Source organism: Coregonus clupeaformis, chromosome 7 (assembly GCF_020615455.1).
Source record: "Coregonus clupeaformis isolate EN_2021a chromosome 7, ASM2061545v1, whole genome shotgun sequence".
NCBI classification, from domain to species: domain Eukaryota; kingdom Metazoa; phylum Chordata; class Actinopteri; order Salmoniformes; family Salmonidae; genus Coregonus; species Coregonus clupeaformis.
This window is the reverse complement of record NC_059198.1, coordinates 6,631,556-6,651,912: the sequence shown is the minus strand read 5'-3', so window position 1 is coordinate 6,651,912 and position 20,357 is coordinate 6,631,556. Positions and strand designations below refer to the sequence as shown.

At 43.5% G+C, this 20,357-nt stretch overlaps 1 protein-coding gene across 1 annotated transcript; it reads left to right on the top strand.

Moving 5' to 3' along the window:
• Positions 1-202: 202 nt before the first annotated feature.
• LOC121570374 (calcium-binding mitochondrial carrier protein SCaMC-3-like) lies at positions 203-16,068 on the top strand. Its single transcript, XM_041881833.2, has 10 exons — positions 203-1,089; positions 11,691-11,814; positions 12,565-12,652; positions 12,753-12,864; positions 13,227-13,385; positions 13,571-13,723; positions 14,195-14,308; positions 14,450-14,617; positions 15,095-15,245; positions 15,609-16,068. Exons 1-10 carry the CDS (start codon positions 871-873, stop codon positions 15,788-15,790), a joined length of 1,470 nt encoding a protein of 489 aa, XP_041737767.1. The 5' UTR covers positions 203-870; the 3' UTR covers positions 15,791-16,068.
• Positions 16,069-20,357: the final 4,289 nt, after the last annotated feature.

Here is a 20,357-nt window from a genome sequence, read left to right as displayed (position 1 = left end):
TCACATTAATGTTCCTGCATTATAAATTCAGAATTCAGTTGAATGAAATGTCAGTCAGGTGTTTAGGATACTGTGGTAGCCTGTTGTGTGGTAGAGGCTAGATTAGAATTACAGTTTGAGGGATTTGATGCCGGTGTGTGTGTGTGTGTGTGTGTGTGTGTGTCATGGGAGCAGCTGCAATAATGATAGTAGCTATGTACCCGACAGAAGGAAGCATTAGAATGGTATGAGTGGGAGGAGAGGATGGACCTGCAGAGGTGAAAGTAGAGGATTTTTATTCAACTTCTACTACTACAGCTACACCCCACTAACATTCTAAAGTAAAAGGGATCTATCACGAACACGCACACACACCGCATTGACTGCATAAAATTCCACCCGGTATCCTACATGCGTGCACAAAGCTGTAGCTGTGGTAAAATATCACGAACGCCAGGAGCTCGGTTCGCTTCGTTGCGTTGCATGGGGACTCACATGCTCATCCAAAAGGCAGAGCCAGTCCCCTGACCAACAGACTAATTCATTTGAATTAGTTAATGGATTTAATCATCGCCGATGTCACGAGATACGTAACGGATACGGGGATTAATATTACAGGCACAGAGAGTTTACACCGCGCCGGGTGTACTGACATTGGAGGACTCGATGTATTAAACCGGTGCCTCGGTAACGAGACCGAGGGAGAACAGCAGTTATTTCAGTGCGGCTATTGTTGTATGGTTCCAGGATTTTAATAGGTAGGCTATCATAAGGATACCCACTGGGAGTCATTCGAACATAAAGCGCTCCTTCAATTTTCTACGCCTGCTTCGCGGCAGCAGGTTGGGATAATATCCACCACCACCAGGATTGCACAAGTCTCCCATTCACATGGGCGAAGGCAGGGCTCGGTTCTGCTTTGGTTGGACCCGGGCTCGCTGTCAAGAACAAGACAAAGGTGTGTCGGACCCTGGGAGGGAGCCGGAAACGCGAGAGAGATGGGCCGAACTGTTCGATCAACTGGACCTCAATAAAGACGGTAAAGTCGACATCAACGAGCTGAGGATAGGACTCGCTGCCCGCGGTTTACTTCGCAGTGACGCGGAGGAGGTGAGAGGAACAGTGATGATGGCGGTATTCCCAATAGACATGGGTATCCCTTTGATTATAGCCTGCGTGGCACTAGCTATTATTATACGTATTGGCACATTAATTGTGTCTGTGTGTGTGTGTGTTTGGACGTCTTTAACTATTCTTGTGGGGACCAGAAGTCACCACAAGAATAGTAAATGAACAAAAATCTGACCAACTGGGGACATTTAGTTGGTCCCCACAAGGTCAAATGCTATTTCTAGGGGGTTTAGGGTTAAGGTTAGAATTAGTGTTAGGGTTAGAATTAGGTTTAGGGTTAGGAGCTAGGGTTAGTTTTAGGGTTAGGGTTAGGAGCTAGGGTTAGGGTTAGGGTTAAAGTTAGGTTTTTGGGATAAGGGTAAGGGTTAGGTTTAGAGTTAGGGGTTAAGGAAAATAGGATTTTGAATGGGACTTAATTGTGTGTGCCCACAAGGTTAGCTGTACAAGACTGTGTGTGTGTTCTTGGCTGAGTAAGGAGTAAGAAAATAATGTCCTGTAGAACAACACAAACTGATTAGGGCTGGGTACCCCTTTTCTGATAGCAAATTCATCAGGGACCCCCTCAAAATCAGAACACAACTCAGACTTTAGAGTGAGTTAAAAATAGCATACAAAGAGTTTTATGACTGCTGCAGTGCATGGCCAGACTAACCAAGACTTCGGCCCTGGAAAGTAACATTTAAGCCTCCCCTAATTTCCTGCAATCTATTTTCCCATTGGGCAGAGAGACAATTTTGCAGTTTTAAAGCTTAAATTACAGTAAATTTACGCTCAAAACAACATTTTAATGGAATACAATAACTATTTAGTTGAAAACGGGATGATTGATGGAGTACTGTGGATCCCTTGTGAGCCTCCCAGGCCCTATTGTGCATCTAAGGGTATATTGTAGATGAATAATATCACATTGTATTGTTTTGCACCCAACTTCTTCCACAGACCCCTTGGCCAAATTTGTTTAATCTGATGTTGCTATCAATTACAAATGTTTTAATTTTCTTAACGTTTAAACAACACATTTTTTAAAATAGTTTTTTCATTAAAGGTCCCGAACAGTGAAAATCATGTTTTTCATAAAATGTGATGATATTTGGATGAAATCAGTTTGTAGTAGGTTGATCCAAGTATGAAATATTACTGTAGCTGGTACATTAACAAAGTTGATCATAAAGTGACTGGTCCCCTACCCCATGTCAAACGTTTGAATTCAGGAGGCAGGCATTACTTCTGGCTTTATGCAACGTCACGTAAAGCCGGACATTGTATACACCAATGGTAGCATCTTATAATCTTAACTAATTTAAATATGTAACGCCTTAAAACCGTCATCACATGTGCGCATCATATGGCTTTGTTTACAAACCCTACGATAGCTCAAGTAGAACGTGGCAGAACGATACTGGTAACTAACCCGTTTTCATCTGTGTGGTAACTTTTAGCTAGCAAGCTACTTACCATCATGCCGGAAAAAAACACACTGTGTCGTGACTGGATGCCATAGTGTTAATTTAACATTACACTATTTTCCGAAGAATGAAGACATCCGACAGCGGTGGTTGCTTTCATTTCGGGCAGACAGGCTCAACCGAAAATTACGATCATAACAACCGTGTGCAGTGCACATTTCGAGCAAAGTTGCTTTATCAATTGGGGAGAACATTTGATGGGTCTTGCCAGGAAGCTAATCCTGAAGATGGATGCTGAACCATTATTGACAGTGGATCTTGCAAGCACTGACCACAATGTAAGTATCAGAGTTTGATGAGTCTGACACGGTGGCTGTGGCTGTAAATGTGGCTGCTTTGATGGTATATTTTCAGCAACACACCTGATAGTCACTGTATGGTTTTTGTTCTTCCATCCCTAAGCCCCCTACATTGAGTCTGAAAACTGACAGCACACAGCTGATACGAAGGAATGTTGTCCACAAAAGTAGTTCCGGTGAGTATAGTATTTGTAATTTATGTGGGGAAGCTGTGCGAGCTGTCCATCCCAGAACCCCTGTCTGCCCAGTGTGAGAGGCCTGAAAAGGAGGAAGCCATACCTGGATTTGTCTCCAGCTTCAATCTTCGGGCTGACTGAAGCCAAGTGGGTGACTGAAGCCCGCTTGATTGAAGCGCGGTACATGGGTCCCCCTCCTCTCCCGCTCCCCTCCCCGTCCCATCAATCTCTGAAGTTGGTTGCATTTCCCAAAGCCTAAGTAATTAACTTTTACGTGATATATCACATTTTGTTTCTTTGTATATATTTTTTTCTAACATTCGGATTGGAGATGAGAGTTACAAATTGTATGAATCAATGGGGTCCTGTACACTGTAGGGCAGCCAGTTGCCTATATTAGGGCTTATGGTTCAAACATTTTTTTTATGTCAAATGATGTCTCACCATTATTTCTCACCTTTATTTCTCATGAGTGTCCATGTTGATCAATATTTCAGCTATGCTTGCCTAATGTAAATTATCAAATAAATGTCTGATCAATACATACAGTACAATTCTGAACATATTGTCATTTATAATGCTAATGCAGAGGCACCAATAAATTGTCCAGTACACTTATTGTATGCTGTTTCCATGTACATTCCCTTATGTCTAAGCTTCGACAGTGACTCAGGCTTTACTAATTCTGATGAAGAAGTGTATCAGTGAACTGTATTCTGTAATTAGAACATTTTGCAGAGAAAATGGGTTGAGGCATACTATTTAGGCTCGGAATGAAGTGGCCCATTGTTTACCTGGTCATCATTGACATGTGGCCCATTGTTTCCCTTGTTACCTGGCAACGACCACAAGGTTGTTTCAAAGAGCTGTCAGTCAAGGCGAGCTCATGAATATAAGCCTGTTCTGTCAGGCTTCCTGTTAGTTAGAGATGAAAGAAAATGTACAATTTCTTCAATTCTGATCATTTTAATAGCGTAAAAATATTACGGGTGATGATTTGGTCATTCAAAGGCAATTTTTACTTGGGAAATAGGATGACTGTGCGGGACCTTTAAAAAGAAAAAATAATACAATTCCACATGCACAATGCAGAAAATGGTCCTTTGCGGTCTAAGGCACTGCATCGCAGTGCTTGAGGCGTCACTACAGACCCGGGTTCGATCCCAGGCTGTGTCACAGCCGTCCGTGACCGGGAGACCCATGAGGCGGCGCACAATTGGCCCAGCGTTGTCCGGTTTAGGGGAGGGTTTGGCCGGCCGGGATTTCCTTGTCCCATTGTGCTCTAGCGACTCCTTGTGGCGGGCCGGGCGCCTGCAAGCGGACTTCGGTCGCCAGCTGGACGGTGTTTCCTCCAACACATTGGTGCGGCTGGCTTCCAGGTTAAGCGAGCAGTATGTCAAGAAGCAGTGCGTCTTGGCAGGGTCATGTTACGGAGGACGCATGGCTCTCAACCTTCGCCTCTCCCGAGTCCGTAGGGGAGTTGCAGCAATGGGACAAGACTGTAACTACCAATTGGATATCACGAAATTGGGGAGGAAAAGGGGTAAAAGTAAAAATTATATAAATAAAAAAATAAGAATATGGTCCTATTGCGTATGGTGGTCCTATAGATGCGGTAAAAGGGTCAATCGAACTTGACCAAAATTGCCATTGAAACGCGTGGGGGAAAGGGCTCCTCATTGCCCCCCAGCAAAATGGGCCTACATGTAGGCTATTGTTTACATGTGTATTTCACACTATGTTGAGGTAAAAATCTGAGTATAATACTTGTATAGATGTCAACCCCAACACATGTTCATGTCATCATTACCAATCAACTGCATTACAGTTAAAAACTACTTGGACTACAAACGGGAGTTAGCATTTAGCAGTCACTTCTTCTAAACCTGAAAAGTGACAACTTCTACATGTAATGCAGCGAAAACAGCCAAATATATTAAAATCGGACTTAAGTAACCACATTGTGGGCCTGTTACAATACATAAATCTTGACGGATTTGATGAATATCCACTTTGTTAGATCAGAATTGTTGAATGTGCGCCAATCTGGTCAATGGAACGTTCCATTGACTCCTTTACCGCATACTATTGCGTATGACCCCTAGGGGGCAATACAGTTATATCTACCGCAGTCATAGGCTGAATCTCAAACAGAGCCCTTTATCGAGTGGCCACTTGCTGTTGTGTTCGATAGAGATCACTCGAGTCTTCTTTTTTTTTTGCCAAAATGAGCATTGAGATGATGCACACTCGACGTCTCTACTTACACTTATCAATATTCAAACATTCTAAATCCATTCACAAGCATTGTCTCCCGCGACCTGTCTTGTGCATGACTCACTTGTTATGAAACATGGGCACTGGGACAGAAGCATGCTCTGATAGACAGTGAAAAAGTTGTACAAACAAAACAACATCTCTCTACTCCTGCACAAAATATGTGCAAGTATATCATTGCCAGTGATTTTCATCAGCCGATTTAGCTTCTTGTAGCCTGCCTGCTGCTAGCTAGTTTCATTGACAAACACAGGGATTGAATGTTAGCTAGCTCGCTAAGGATGTTGGGAACTGCACTGATAAACAGCGTGTAGCTTGTCACTTATTTACGATAGTTTCACAGATTGCTGATGAAGTTGTAGACATGTTCCCAGCAATCAGTTCATATTTCAGCATGTTTCCAAAGCACCAATCGTTACGTTGTGACATTGGGTCAGAAACCCAGCCTAAAACCCCAAAGAGCAAGCAATGCAGATGTAGAAGCACGGTGGCTAGGAAAAACTCCCTAGAAAGGCAGGAACCTAGGAGAGGAACCAGGCTCTGAGGGGTGGCCAATCCTCTTCTGGCTGTGCCGGGTGGAGATTATAAGAGTAGATGGCCAGATTGTTCTTCAAGATGTTCAAACGTTCATAGATGACCAGCAAGGTCAAATAATAATCACAGTGGTTATAGAGGGTGCAACAGGTCAGCACCTCAGGCGTAAATGTCAGTTGGCTTTTCATAGCCGAGCATTTAGAGGTTGAGAGAGAGAGGTTGAGGGGGAGGGAGATGAAACAGCAGGTCCGGGACAAGGTAGTGTCCCGAGTGGCGCAGTGGTCTAAGGCACTGCATCGCAGTGCTAGCTGTGCCACTAGAGATCCTGGTTATAATCCAGGCTCTGTTGTAGCCGGCCGCGACCGGGAGACCCATGCGACGGCGCACAATTGGCCCAGCGTCGTCTAGGGTAGGGGCGGGAATGGCCGGCAGGGATGTAGCTCAGTTGGTAGAGCATGGCGTTTGCAACGGCAGGGTTGTGGGTTTGATTCCCACGGGGGGCCAGTATGAAAAAAATATATATAAAAAAAATAATGTATGCACTCACTAACTGTAAGTCGCTCTGGATAAAAGCATCTGCTAAATGACTAAAATGTAAAAATGTAGTGAACAGGTCAGGGTTCCACAGGCAGAACAGTGGAAATTGGATCAGCAGCACTGGACCAGTGCTCCATTACCCAGACATCTATGGCCTATTTCAAAACTCTAACTTAAAAAAACATTAACTACTGCTATTTTCACACATCCCTCCAACTCAAGTTGCCTCTCACCAGTGCTATCTGAAAACTCTGTTGCTTCAACACAATACTGATCTTTGCTTTTCTGACCTGCTTGTCCCAGTACATGACAGGAAAGCAACACTTTCCTGGATGAATATTTTAAAGGTATGACTGTAACACAAACCTGGTGCAGCCCTGACCCCGCCTGACCTTAATATCAGTGTCTGACGCACACATACACCAACACACACACACACCTTAACCTCAGTCTTCAAATCAAATTGTATTTGTCACATGCTTTGTAAACAACAGGTGTAGACTAACAGTGAAATGCTTACTTATGGGCCCTTCCCAACAATGCAGAGAGAAAGAAATAGAGAAATAATAGAAAAGTAAAACATGTAATAATAGATACACAATGAGTAACGATAACTTGGCAATATACACGGGGTACCAGTACCGAGTCGATGTGCAGGGGTACGAGGTAATTGAGGTAGATATGTACATATAACTAGGAATAAAGTGACAGATAATAAACAATAGCAGCAGATTATGTGATGAGTCAAAAAAGTTAGTGCAAAAAGGGTCAATGCAGATAGTTAAATAGTTAACCAAATAGCTACCCGGACTAACTATTTAGCAGTCTTATGGCTTGGGGATAGAAGCTGTTCAGGATCCTGTTGGTTCCAGACTTCAGTGCATCAGTACCACTTTCCGTGCGGTAGCAAAGAGAACAGTCTATGACTTGGGTGGCTGGAGTCATTTTTTTACGGCCTTCAACTGACACTGCAGTGTATAGAGGTCCTGGATGGCAGGGAGCTCGGCACCAGTGATGTACTGGGCCATACGCACTACCTTCTGTAGCGCCTTGCGGTCGGATGCCAAGCAGTTGCCATACCAAGTGGAACTTGAAGCTCTCGGCCCGCTCCACTACAGCCTTGTGTCTTGCTGACATTGAGGGAGAGGTTATTGTCCTGGTCAGAGACCTCCTCCTTATAGGCTGTCTCATCGTCGTCTGTGATCAGGCCTACCACCGTCGTGTCGTTGGCAAACTTAATGATGGTGTTGGAGTCGTGCGTGGCCACGCAGTCATGGGTAAACAGGGAGTGGCGGATGTGTTGTTGCCTACCCTCACCACATGAGGGCGGTCCCTTCGGAAGTCCAGGATCCAGTTGCAGTGGGAGGTGTTCAGTCCCAGGGTCCATAGCTTAGTGATGAGCTTGGAGGGCACTATGGTGTTGAACGCAGAGCTGTAGTCAATGAACAGTATTCTCACATAGGTGTTCTTCTTGTCCAGGTAGGAAAGGGCAGTGTGCAGTGTAATAGAGATTCTGTGGATATGTTGGGGTGGTATGCGGATTGGAGTGGGTCCAGGGTGTCTGGGATGATGGTGTTGATGTGAGACATGACCAGCCTTTCAAAGCATTTTATGGCTACAGATGTGAGTGCTACGGAGCGACAGTCATTTAGACAGGTTACCTTGGCGTTCTTGGGCACAGGGACTATGGTGGTCCACCTGAAACATGTAGGTATTACAGACTGGGTCAGGGACAGGTTGAAAAATGTCAGTGAAGACACTTGCCAGCTGGTCAGCCCATGCTCTTAGTACGTGTCCTGGTAATCCGTCTGGCCTAGCGGCCTTGTGAATGTTAACATGTTTAAAGGTCTTACTCACTTCGGCTACAGAGAGCGTGATCACACAGTTGTCCAGAACAGCTGGTGCGCTCATGCATTGTTCAGTGTTGCTTGCCTCAAATCGAGCATTGAATGCATACTACCGTGCTTCGAGCACGCAAATTGGAGCACGGGAGGGTCGGAGTATGAGTCCAAATCAAAGTATGCGAAACAGAGCACTTCTCGAATACGTACTCTGTTTGTACATCTTTGGAAGCATGCATCGATGCAATCTTCAATGGAAAGTATGCACAGAAATATGACGCAACCACGTAATGTTTTTTTAACATTTCTTTAAATCAATGACGGACATTATTTGAGCTAAAGCGAGAGAAAATAAACGTTCATATTTTGTAATTGTCATGGTGTAATTATGGCCCAAAGATATTTTGGCTGGTAAGAAATCTGAGTGGCTGGTAGATTTTTCCATCTACCTGCCATAGTGACTGGTGGACCAAAAAGTTACTTACAGGCCCTGGTGCTGATATTCGGATGTCTGACCCTTTCCGACCACACCGACTGGACTTTCATGGCCGGCAGTGGCACATACAGTGCATTCAATAAGTATTCACACCCCTTGACTTTTTCCGCATTTTGTTGTTACAGCCTGAATTTAAAATGGATTAAATTGAGATTTTGTGTCACTGGCCTACACACAATACCCCATAACGTCAAAGTGGAATTATGTTTTTTGACATTTTTACCAATTAATTTAAAATGAAAAGCTGAAATATCTTCATCAATAAGTATTCAACCCCTCGTTATGGCAAGCCTAAATAAGTTCAGGAGTAAAAATGTGCCTAACAAGTCACATAATAAGTTGTATTGGCTCACTCTGTGTACATTAATACTATTTAACATGATTTTTGAATGATTACCTAATCTCTGTACCCCACACACACAATTCTCTGTAAGGTCCCTCAGTTGAGCAGTCAAACACCGATTCAACCACAAAGACCAGGGAGGTTTTCCAATGCCTCGCAAAGAAGGGCACCTATTGGTAGATGGGAAAAAAAAAGCAGACATTGAATAACCCTTTGGGCATGGTGAAGTTATTAATTACACTTTGTATGGTGTATCAATACACCTTCCTAACTTAGTTGCCGAGAGGAAGGAAACCGCTCAGGGATTTCACCATGAGGCAAATGGTGACTTTAAAAACAGTTACAGAGTTTAATGGCTGTGATAGGAGTAAACTGAGGTTGGATCAACAACATTGTAGTTACTCCACAATACTAACCTAAATGACAGAGTGAAAAGAATTAAAACATACATCCTTTTTGCAATAAATCTATGGCAAATATTGTACAATCCAGGTGTGCAAAGCTCTTAGAGACTTACCCAGAAAGACTCACAGCTGTAACTCACAGATGTAATCGCTGCCAAAGGTGATTCTAACATGTATTGACTCAGGGGTGTGAATACTAATGTAAATTAGATTTCTGTATTTCATTTTCAATAAATGTGCAAACATTTCTACAAACATGTTTTCACTTTGTCATTATGGCGTATTGTATGTAGATGGGTGAGAGAAAACAATCCATTTAATCCATTTTGAATTCAGGCTGTAACAACAAAATGTGGAATAAGTCAATGAGTATGAATACTTTCTGAAGGCACTGTAGGTGATACAGAAGCACACAGATAGCACTCCTCAGGTTACATTTAATCAGTAATTTACGTTAGCATAAAGGAAATTAGCTTAGGAGATCACTCCACCACACTCAGTAGTTTAGTTTAGCATCACTCCTTTCACATAGCATCATCCCTCCACAGCCATGCAGAACATTAGTTTAGCATCATCTCACCACACTCAAATAGTAGGCTAGTTTAGCTAAGCATCATCACCCACTGTCACGTTCGTTGTATAAAGGATTGGACCAAGGTGCAGCGTGGTATGCGTACATGTTTAATGTTAATAATAAACACTCTACAAAATAACAAAGCAGCTGAACGTGACGTTCTAAAGGCTATACATCTAACAAGCCAAACACACAGAAACAAGATCCCACAACTAAAGGTAGGCAAAATGGCTACCTAAGTATGATCGACAGCTGCCTCTGATTGGGAACCACACCCGGCCAACATAGAAATACATAACATAGAGTTCACACCCTGACCAAACCAACTAGAGAAAACCGGGCTCTCAAGGTCAGGGCGTGACACCCACAGCTGTGCTTGTCCTTCAAATCTCCTCTGGGAGTTTTCAGACACCACAGGCAATATCACTCTAGACCAGAATGTATTTGTCTGGGAATGCTTAAATAGACTTTGATGATTGTATTTGTGTCATGGAGGAGGGGGCCAATTCAAAGGCATACTTAAAGTTATACTTGTCATATATTATACAGACAGCTTCCATCAGCTACACTTAGAGTTAAAATTCAAGCATTTATACCAAACAGAAAGTTGAAATGGTGAGGATAAGTGGCAGGATAAGTAGGAGTCTCATTTGAATTTCATGAGAATATACAAATCCTCCCCATTGCTATCTCAGTAACAATGTCAAGGATTTTGTGGATTCTTTAACCACTAACCAACTCATCGTGGATATATTCATAAAAATATATAAGATGGACAGACTCAGAAAGACCCCCTTGATAGGCTTAGACAAGATTCTGAAAACGTTGCTGCCAAGACTGAGCAAATCTCTCCTTTCCCGTGTGATGTGTGTGTGTGTGTGCGCCTGTGTCTGCGTGTGTACTGTGTGCTTGTGTGTGTGTGTGTGTGTGTGTGTGTGTGTGTGTGTGTGTATTGGTCATGTGCATTGGTTCAGGTCAGATTCCAGTAGCACTTGATTGTTACTGGAGATTAACTGGACACTGGGCACAGGAGTGAAGCGGATTATGACGAGGTCAGAGTCTGGGTTGTCTCTCGCTCGCTCTCTCTCTCTCTCTCTCTCTCGCTCTCTCTCTCTCTCTCTCTCTCGCTCTCTCGCTCTCTCTCTATACTATTCTCTCGCTCTTTTTTTCTCACTCTTGTTCTCACTCTTCTCTCTTTCTCTCTCTTTCCTTCTTCCTCTCCTTGTTTGAGGAAGCACTAGAGAGGATGAAGAGAGAACAGTACTGCTGATTGTTTTATGTTTGCAGGTTAAGACCTTGTAAAACTGACCTTGTAAAGGTAACAATGACAGTCTTTGTTGTCATTTCTCACGCACTCCTTCCTGCTTCTTCCCTTCACTCCCTCCATTCACCTCTCACACCCTCAAACTATCACCTTACCCTAAATCTCACCCCCGGCCCCAACCCACCCCCCACTTTTTCACCTTGTCACATCCCCCCTCTCTCTCTCTCTCTCTCTCTCTCTCTCTCTCTCTCTCTCTCTCTCTCTCTCTCTCTCTCACCCACCCCCTGTCCCCTACACTGTTTGACCCTTCACCCCTCCCTGTCTGCTATTTTTACCCCTCCTTCTCTCGCCCCACCCCTACCCCTGCAGATAGTGCGTGAGAGTGACACCAACCATGATGGCTTGCTGGACTTTGAGGAGTTCTCTCAGTACCTGTGGGCCCACGAGAAGGAACTGCGGCTCATGTTCCACACACTGGACCGCAACCACGACGGTCGGCATGGCCACCTCACTCACACACGCGCCTTACGCACATACACACGCACACATTTACATTTTATATTTTTGTCATTTAGCAGATGCTCTTATCCACACCCACAGAATATAAGTATTTAAATAACAATTATAAACTGGGTGGTTCGAGGCCTGAATGCTGATTGGCTGACAGCCGTGGTATATCAGACCGTATACCACGGATATGACAAAACATATATCTTTACTGCTCTAATTAAGTTGGTAACCAGTTTATAATAGCAATAAGGCACCTCTGGGGTTTGTGGTATATGGCCAATATACCACGGCTAAGGGCTATATCCAGGCACTCCGTGTTGTGTCGTGCTTAAGAACAGCCCTTAGCCGTGGTATATTGGCCATATACCACAGCCCCCCCCCCGGGCCTTATTGCTTAAACAATCATGTATTTGAACCCAAGTCTGATCTAAACACACATAAGTAGACACATGTAGCAGGGCCATTTGGATACTTTGTCCTTTCACTCGCAAAACACTGTTTAAATTGTTCATACATGCACAGAGCATTCTATGTCACATTGCACTGTTATGGTAATTTATCAGAATGTGTGGTATCACTGCATGAATGGTCTTTAGTATCATACCACATTATTGCATGTGGTTCACATAGTAGTCACACACACACACACACATCACTGTGCTCCAACTGTACTGTATGCCTGTATGTACATATTACATATTGTAGGCACTGATGGGATTTACTGTTTATGCAGGGCGCATTGATGTCGGGGAGATTCAACAATCGCTGCACAACCTGGGACTGGAGGTGTCCACAGAACACGCCATCAAAATACTACAGAGGTGTGTGTTTGTAAGCATGTGTGTGTGTCTGTTTATAAGCTTGTGGGTGTGTCTGGGTGTGTGTGTGTGTTCACACTGCTCTGTGTGTGTGTTCTATCAGTATGGACAGGGACGGCACCATGACTATCAACTGGAATGAGTGGCGAGATCACTTCCTGTTTAACCCTCTTCACAACATGGAGGGCATCGCCCACTACTGGAAACACTCTCTGGTCAGTCAGTACTGCCTATCTATGCCTTCTATCTCTACACTCTCTGGTTTAGATATTTGCTTGACATGAAGTAGCACAGATAGCATTACATGAAATGTTCAGTTGATGTAATAAAATGTAATTACAGAGTAACTATAGAAACTAATAATTTAGCCAGTATCCTTTCATTACAACTGTGGCCATTTTCTCGAGCTCTGTTATATAGTTTACATTGGTTCTGATGCTTTATCCAGGAGTTTTAATTTGGAAACCTTAGAGAAGGGATCATGTAATATAAATTTGGGGAATACAGATAGTTCTGGATGCCATCATCTGTCAATAAAGTTTATTTCACTGACCAGTGTTTCTCTGTGATTTCTCAGATGTTTGACATCGGAGAGCACATGACAGTGCCGCCAGAGTTTTCCCAGCAAGAGCGCCAGTCGGGGGTAGTGTGGAGGCAGCTGGTTGCCGGGGCGATGGCGGGGGCGGTGTCACGGACAGGAACTGCCCCCCTCGACCGTCTCAAGGTCTTCCTACAGGTGAAGGGTTACTGTTGTGTTTACTACAGAGGTTAGAGGTCAGTGCAGTGCTGATTAGTATAATCAGGTGTGTTAGAGCAGGGCTGGAACAAAAGCCTGCACATCCAGTAGCTCTCCAGGAGGAGGGTTGGCCACCCCTGATGTACAGTATGTTATTAGAGTTACTAACCCTGCTGTCTCTCTAGGTGCATGGCTCCAGCTCTAAGGGGATCAACCTGTGGACGGGGCTGAGGGGGATGGTCCAGGAGGGGGGTGTACGAGCTCTCTGGAGGGGCAACGGCATCAACGTCCTCAAAATAGCCCCAGAGTCTGCCATCAAGTTCATGGCCTACGAACAGGTGAGGGAAGAGGACTGTACACACCTGTATACAAATGTGGGTGTAAGAGGCCCCAGAGGTTGATTTGGATTTATTACGGACCAATGTAAGGAGAACACTGATACACACGTCTGTAAACAAGTTCTGGTGTATGGGGTAGTCATTAGTGAACCATAGGAATGAAGGAGTCACACACACAATGAGGTGTGAAATGTTGCTCACACACACACTCTGTTTCTCACCCTGTCAGACACACCCTCACACACTCTGTGTCTCTACGTGTTATGTCTCTGACTCGCCTCCTCCACCCCAGTGTGACTCACGTATTTCCCCCTCACCCCCGTCTCCCCCACCTCCCCCTCACTTTGTATCCCTGCCTCCCCCACCTCCCACAATCTATCCCCCTCACCCCTTAATCCCTGTATATCCCTGCCTCTCTTCCACCTGCCTGTCTCTCCTCTCCCCCTGTCTCCCCTCACTCCTTCATCCTAGATCAAGTGGTTGATCAGGGGCAGAAATGAAGCGGGTACTCTGCGGGTGCAGGAGAGGTTCATCGCTGGCTCTCTGGCTGGAGCCACCGCGCAGACCATCATCTACCCTATGGAGGTGAGCGAGGGGAGACAGACAGACTGAAAGATAGACAGATGTTTTATTGCATAAAGAAACATCAGTCTTTTCTCTCATGTTCCTCCTCTTCCTTGCACACCCCCTCTCTTTCCCCTCTCTCCTCCCTCTCTCCCTCCCCAGGTGCTGAAGACTCGTCTGACCCTGAGGAAGACTGGCCAGTACTCTGGCATGGCAGACTGTGCCCGTCAGATCCTGAGGAAGGAGGGGGTCCGAGCCTTCTACAGGGGCTACGTGCCCAACACACTCGGCATCATACCGTATGCTGGCATAGACCTGGCCGTCTACGAGGTGTGTGTGAGAAAGTGTGTGTGTGTGTGTGTGAGAGAGAGAGTAGGGCTGTCCCTGACCCCAAAAAGTATTTGTTGTCTGTCGTCTATCAACCGTCGTCTATCGATTGGTCAAAATTTGTACACTTTTATTTTTATTTTTCCATATATAGACACACCTTATATGTTTTAATAAAATCAACTATATGCACTGAGCTTGTCTGATCCATCTATCCCTTCGCTTATTCCTCTCTCGTTTCTACTCTCACACCCCTCTACACCTCCTCTCTCTTTTCTTTTCTTTTTTCCTTGTCTCTTTCCTTTCCCCCCCTCCTCTTCTCTCTCTTCCCCTCCCCCTTTAAGACATGGATGTCGATTAAGGCAGCCCCCCGCACCTCTCTGATTCAGAGAGGTTGGGTTAAATGCGGAAGACACATTTCAGTTGAATGCATTCAGTTGTACAACTGACTAGGTATCCCCCTTTCCCTTTCCATCTCAGACTCTGAAGAATGCCTGGCTCCAGCGGTACTGTAAGGGCTCTGCTGACCCGGGGGTGTTGGTGCTGCTGGGCTGTGGTACTGTGTCTAGTACCTGTGGACAACTGGCCTCCTACCCCCTGGCCCTCATTAGAACACGTATGCAGGCCCAGGGTGAGACTGGTGTACAACTGAACTACAATTCTACCTTCTACCTTACTACATAACATAGATGATATTACATAGATAATATAGATTCTGTTACATTCTATAACATTCTATAACAAATGAATTACTACCTACCATATCAACCTATTACCCTATATCTATTACTGTATGGGCTATCCAAACAGAAAATGTAATTAAAAACTTGGTCACAAAAATGTGCAGAATAAACTATATACAGTAGCATTTTGATAACTGAATCAATATTGTTATCAGTTGATCATAGTCATTAGTTATCTATTAATAGCTAACTAACGGATATAACTGAACTGAACAACAGACGTTTTCTCCCTCTTTCCCTCTTCCCACCAGCCTCCACTGAGGGCGGGCCCAAGCTGTCCATGGTCGGTCAGTTCAAGCACATCATATCACATGACGGGGTACCTGGGCTCTACCGCGGCATCGCCCCTAACTTCCTGAAGGTCATTCCTGCTGTCAGCATCTCGTACGTGGTTTACGAACACATGAAGAAGTCCCTGGGGGTGAGCTCGTAGAGAGAGGAAGGGAGAGAGAGAAGAGAGGGATATAGAGTGCAGCTCTTAGATTTCAAGATGGAGGAGAGGTAGACAGAAGAGGATTGAGGGATAAAAGACAGATAGTCCACCCTTGTCATTCACATACAGTAAGCTTCCCCGTTTACACCTAGCTAGACAGCCACTCATAACGCTGTACTGTCAATAAGAAAGAGGGAAGGATCTGCTATCAGGCTGAGCTGAAGTCTGTAAGAAACTGCTGTAACAGAGACAGATTAGGAGGTGGTGTGAGGGGAGAGAGAGAGAGAGAGAGAGAGAGAGAGAGAGAGAGAGAGAGAGAGAGAGAGAGAGAGAGAGAGAGAGAGAGAGAGAGAGAGAGAGAGAGAGAGAGAGAGAGAGAGAGAGAGAGAGAGAGAGAGAGAGAGAGAGAGAGAGAGAGAGAGAGAGAGAGAGAGAGAGAGAGAGAGAGAGAGAGAGAGAGAGAGAGAGAGAGAGTGGGTCACAGCAGTATCTGGGCCATTCTTCTTCTTTGCTTATGAGCAGCAACCCCCATTATAGTCAAGTCTGTGTGTTGCCCTCCAACCAAACACAGGGAAGCATACAGTACAGTCTGTAGACCTATATGTAATCACTTATCTAAGATCAGTGATCTTCCTCCAAATGACCTTGACATGTACTGTATATTCGCTCTTTACGACACATCAGAATACGTGAGGTTGTTCCACAGTGTGCTGTTGCTAGATCACTACCAAGCCAAAGTACCCCACTCTTTATTTCAATATACAGTGGGGAAAAAAAGTATTTAGTCAGCCACCAATTGTGCAAGTTCTCCCACTTAAAAAGATGAGAGAGGCCTGTAGTTTTCATCATAGGTACACGTCAACTATGACAGACAAAATGAGAATTTTTTTTCCAGAAAATCACATTGTAGGATTTTTTATGAATTTATTGGCATATGATGGTGGAAAATAAGTATTTGGTCAATAACAAAAGTTTCTCAATACTTTGTTATATACCCTTTGTTGGCAATGACACAGGTCAAACGTTTTCTGTAAGTCTTCACAAGGTTTTCACACACTGTTGCTGGTATTTTGGCCCATTCCTCCATGCAGATCTCCTCTAGAGCAGTGATGTTTTGGGGCTGTCGCTGGGCAACACAGACTTTCAACTCCCTCCAAAGATTTTCTATGGGGTTGAGATCTGGAGACTGGCTAGGCCACTCCAGGACCTTGAAATGCTTCTTACGAAGCCACTCCTTCGTTGCCCGGGCGGTGTGTTTGGGATCATTGTCATGCTGAAAGACCCGGCCACGTTTCATCTTCAATGCCCTTGCTGATGGAAGGAGGGTTTCACTCAAAATCTCACGATACATGGCCCCATTCATTCTTTCCTTTACACGGATCAGTCGTCCTGGTCCCTTTGCAGAAAAACAGCCCCAAAGCATGATGTTTCCAACCCCATGCTTCACAGTAGGTATGGTGTTCTTTGGATGCAACTCAGCATTCTTTGTCCTCCAAACATGACGAGTTGAGTTTTTACCAAAAAGTTATATTTTGGTTTCATCTGACCATATGACATTCTCCCAATCCTCTTCTGGATCATCCAAATGCACTTCAGACGGGCCTGGACATGTACTGGCTTAAGCAGGGGGACACGTCTCGCACTGCAGGATTTGAGTCCCTGGCGGCGTAGTGTGTTACTGATGGTAGGCTTTGTTACTTTGGTCCCAGCTCTCTGCAGGTCATTCACTAGGTCCCCCCGTGTGGTTCTGGGATTTTTGCTCACCGTTCTTGTGATCATTTTGACCCCACGGGGGTGAGATCTTGCGTGGAGCCCCAGATCGAGGGAGATTATCAGTGGTCTTGTATGTCTTCCATTTCCTAATAATTGCTCCCACAGTTGATTTCTTCAAACCAAGCTGCTTACCTATTGCAGATTCAGTCTTCCCAGCCTGGTGCAGGTCTACAATTTTGTTTTTGGTGTCCTTTGACAGCTCTTTGGTCTTGGCCATTGTGGAGTTTGGAGTGTGACTGTTTGAGGTTGTGGACAGGTGTCTTTTATACTGATAACAAGTTCAAACAGGTGCCATTAATACAGGTAACGAGTGGAGGACAGAGGAGCCTCTTAAAGAAGAAGTTACAGGTCTGTGAGAGCCAGAAATCTTGCTTGTTTGTAGGTGACCAAATACTTATTTTCCACCATAATTTGCAAATAAATTCATTAAAAATCCTACAATGTGATTTTCTGGAATTTTTTTTCTCAATTTGTCTGTCATAGTTGACGTGTACCTATGATGAAAATTACAGGCCTCTCTCATCTTTTTAAGTGGGAGAACTTGCACAATTGGTGGCTGACTAAATACTTTTTTTCCCCACTGTAGATGTCAAAAGAGATTAGAAATGGATTACATGCATTATATTTGTCTTCAGTTGCTATTCTCAAAAACGTACATTCTAATGGGGAGTTTATAAAGTTCTTAAACGAGGAAACATTTTTCACGTTTACATGATGTATTGATATGTATTTTTGTAAGGGAAAGATTCTGAATACATTTGGAAGAGATACTTATACAGGGTCTTATATAGGGTCTTATACAGATCTGTTCCTCATGAATGGCTTTGCAGTTTTTTGAAAGGGAATGTTTCTCCAAAGATGGCACTTATATATACATACAGTCAGGTCCAAAATGATTGGCACCCTTGATAAAGATGAGCAAAAAAATACTAAATAATACAAATACTGAGCTATATTGTATGCTCCAAAAAGTTTGAACATTATATTATTTTATACTAATACAATTGCTCAGAGAAATATATTTTGTTTAAAGATAGAATCCTTAAATAACAAAGCGGTCAACCAGACACTTTTTTGGTAAAAATCTGGAGTGATGGTCCTGGAGAAATGTAACCACTCTGAAATTCATAGACAGAGCTATGGATGCAAGGACTGACCATCCATGAGATTAAAATGATAGTTTTAACCATGTTTTGAGGTTATATATTGTTTGTTTACATTTACATTGTTTACAAACATTTGAGTAAAACAAGCTTATATTTTGGGTTTTGATAGGCTACGACAGTTGAACTAAGCTCATGAGGCATTTATAAGTTATATTCTTCAAAAGTCTATAGGTATATATAATTAATTTATAAGTCCAAAAATTGATGTAGCAACTAAGGTTTCTTGCTTTAACAAGTAAAAAAAATTTATTGCCACCTGTTTTCATTACCTTTCAATACCAAACCTTGCTAGGATAACGGCACTGAGCCTTTTTATAAAATGATTTATGAGATTGGAGAACACATTGGGAGGGATCTTAGACCATTCCTCCATACCACAGGTTTTCAATGGGGTTCAAGTCCAGAGACTGAGATGGCCATTGCAATATGTTGATCTTGAACCATTTCTTTGTGGCTTTTGATGTGTGCTTGGGGTTATCGTCTTGCTGGAAGATCCACTTGCGGCTAAGTTTCAGCCTCCTGGCAGAGGCAACCACGTTTTTGTCCTGTTACTGGGTAAAATTCATGATGCCATTGACCTTAACAAGGGCCCCAGGACCAGTGGTAGCAACATAGCCCCATAACATGAAATATCCACCCCCATATTTTACAGTAGGTATGGGGTTCTTTTTTGCATATACATCTTTCTTTCCATGCAAAATCCAGCACTGGTGTGTGTGGCTAAAGAGTTATATTTTCATGAAAGCCATCTATTTGCCTAACTAACTGGTGATTCATTTTCATGTCTTTCCTAAGCCTTTATATCTTTGCTGGCTCTTTGGCCAGACTTTTATCACTTTTTAACAGAATGGGAAATACGTGAAAGGGAGGAGTTTTAGGAAGTAGTTCCTTGAAATTAAATAGAAAAATAATATTTTCTTTCAAAATACTTTGAATGCTTGCTTGAATGCTTCTTAGTTTTGGGATGCCTTGAATTTGCAGAATATGTCATGAGCATGATTAGTGCATGCTAGTATATTTACAAAAACATTAGACTTAAACTGGCTTTTATGTCATTAGACTGCTCTGTCTTTCATAATATTTATACTTACAGTGAGGGAAAAAAGTATTTGATCCCCTGCTGATTTTGTATGTTTGCCCACTGACAAAGAAATGATCAGTCTATAATTGTCTGCTAAATGGCATATTATTTATTTATTATTTATTAATGGTAGGTTTATTTGAACAGTGAGAGACAGAATAACAACAAAAAATCCAGAAAAACGCATGTAAATTTTTTTATAATTTGATTTTCTTTTTAATGAGGGAAATAAGTATTTGACCGCTCTGCAAAACATGACTTAGTACTTGGTGGCAAAACCCTTGTTGGCAATCACAGAGGTCAGACGTTTCTTGTAGATGGCCACCAGGTTTGCACACATCTCAGGAGGGATTTTGTTCCACTCCTCTTTGCATATCTTTTCCAAGTCATTAAGGTTTTGAGGCTGACGTTTGGCAACTCGAACCTTCAGCTCCCTCCACAGATTTTCTATGGGATTAAGGTCTGGAGACTGGCTAGGCCACTCCAGGACTTTAATGTGCTTCTTCTTGAGCCACTCCTTTGTTGCCTTGGCCGTGTGTTTTGGGTC

Bases quoted from the DNA above. Each gene is read 5' to 3' on its own strand.
- LOC121570374 (XM_041881833.2), top strand. From the start codon at position 871: ATGGGCGAAGGCAGGGCTCGGTTCTGCTTTGGTTGGACCCGGGCTCGC. The intron at 13,724-14,194 runs GTGAGGGAAGAG...CCTTCATCCTAG, and splicing joins AGTTCATGGCCTACGAACAG to ATCAAGTGGTTGATCAGGGG. The intron at 14,309-14,449 runs GTGAGCGAGGGG...CTCCCTCCCCAG, and splicing joins CCATCATCTACCCTATGGAG to GTGCTGAAGACTCGTCTGAC.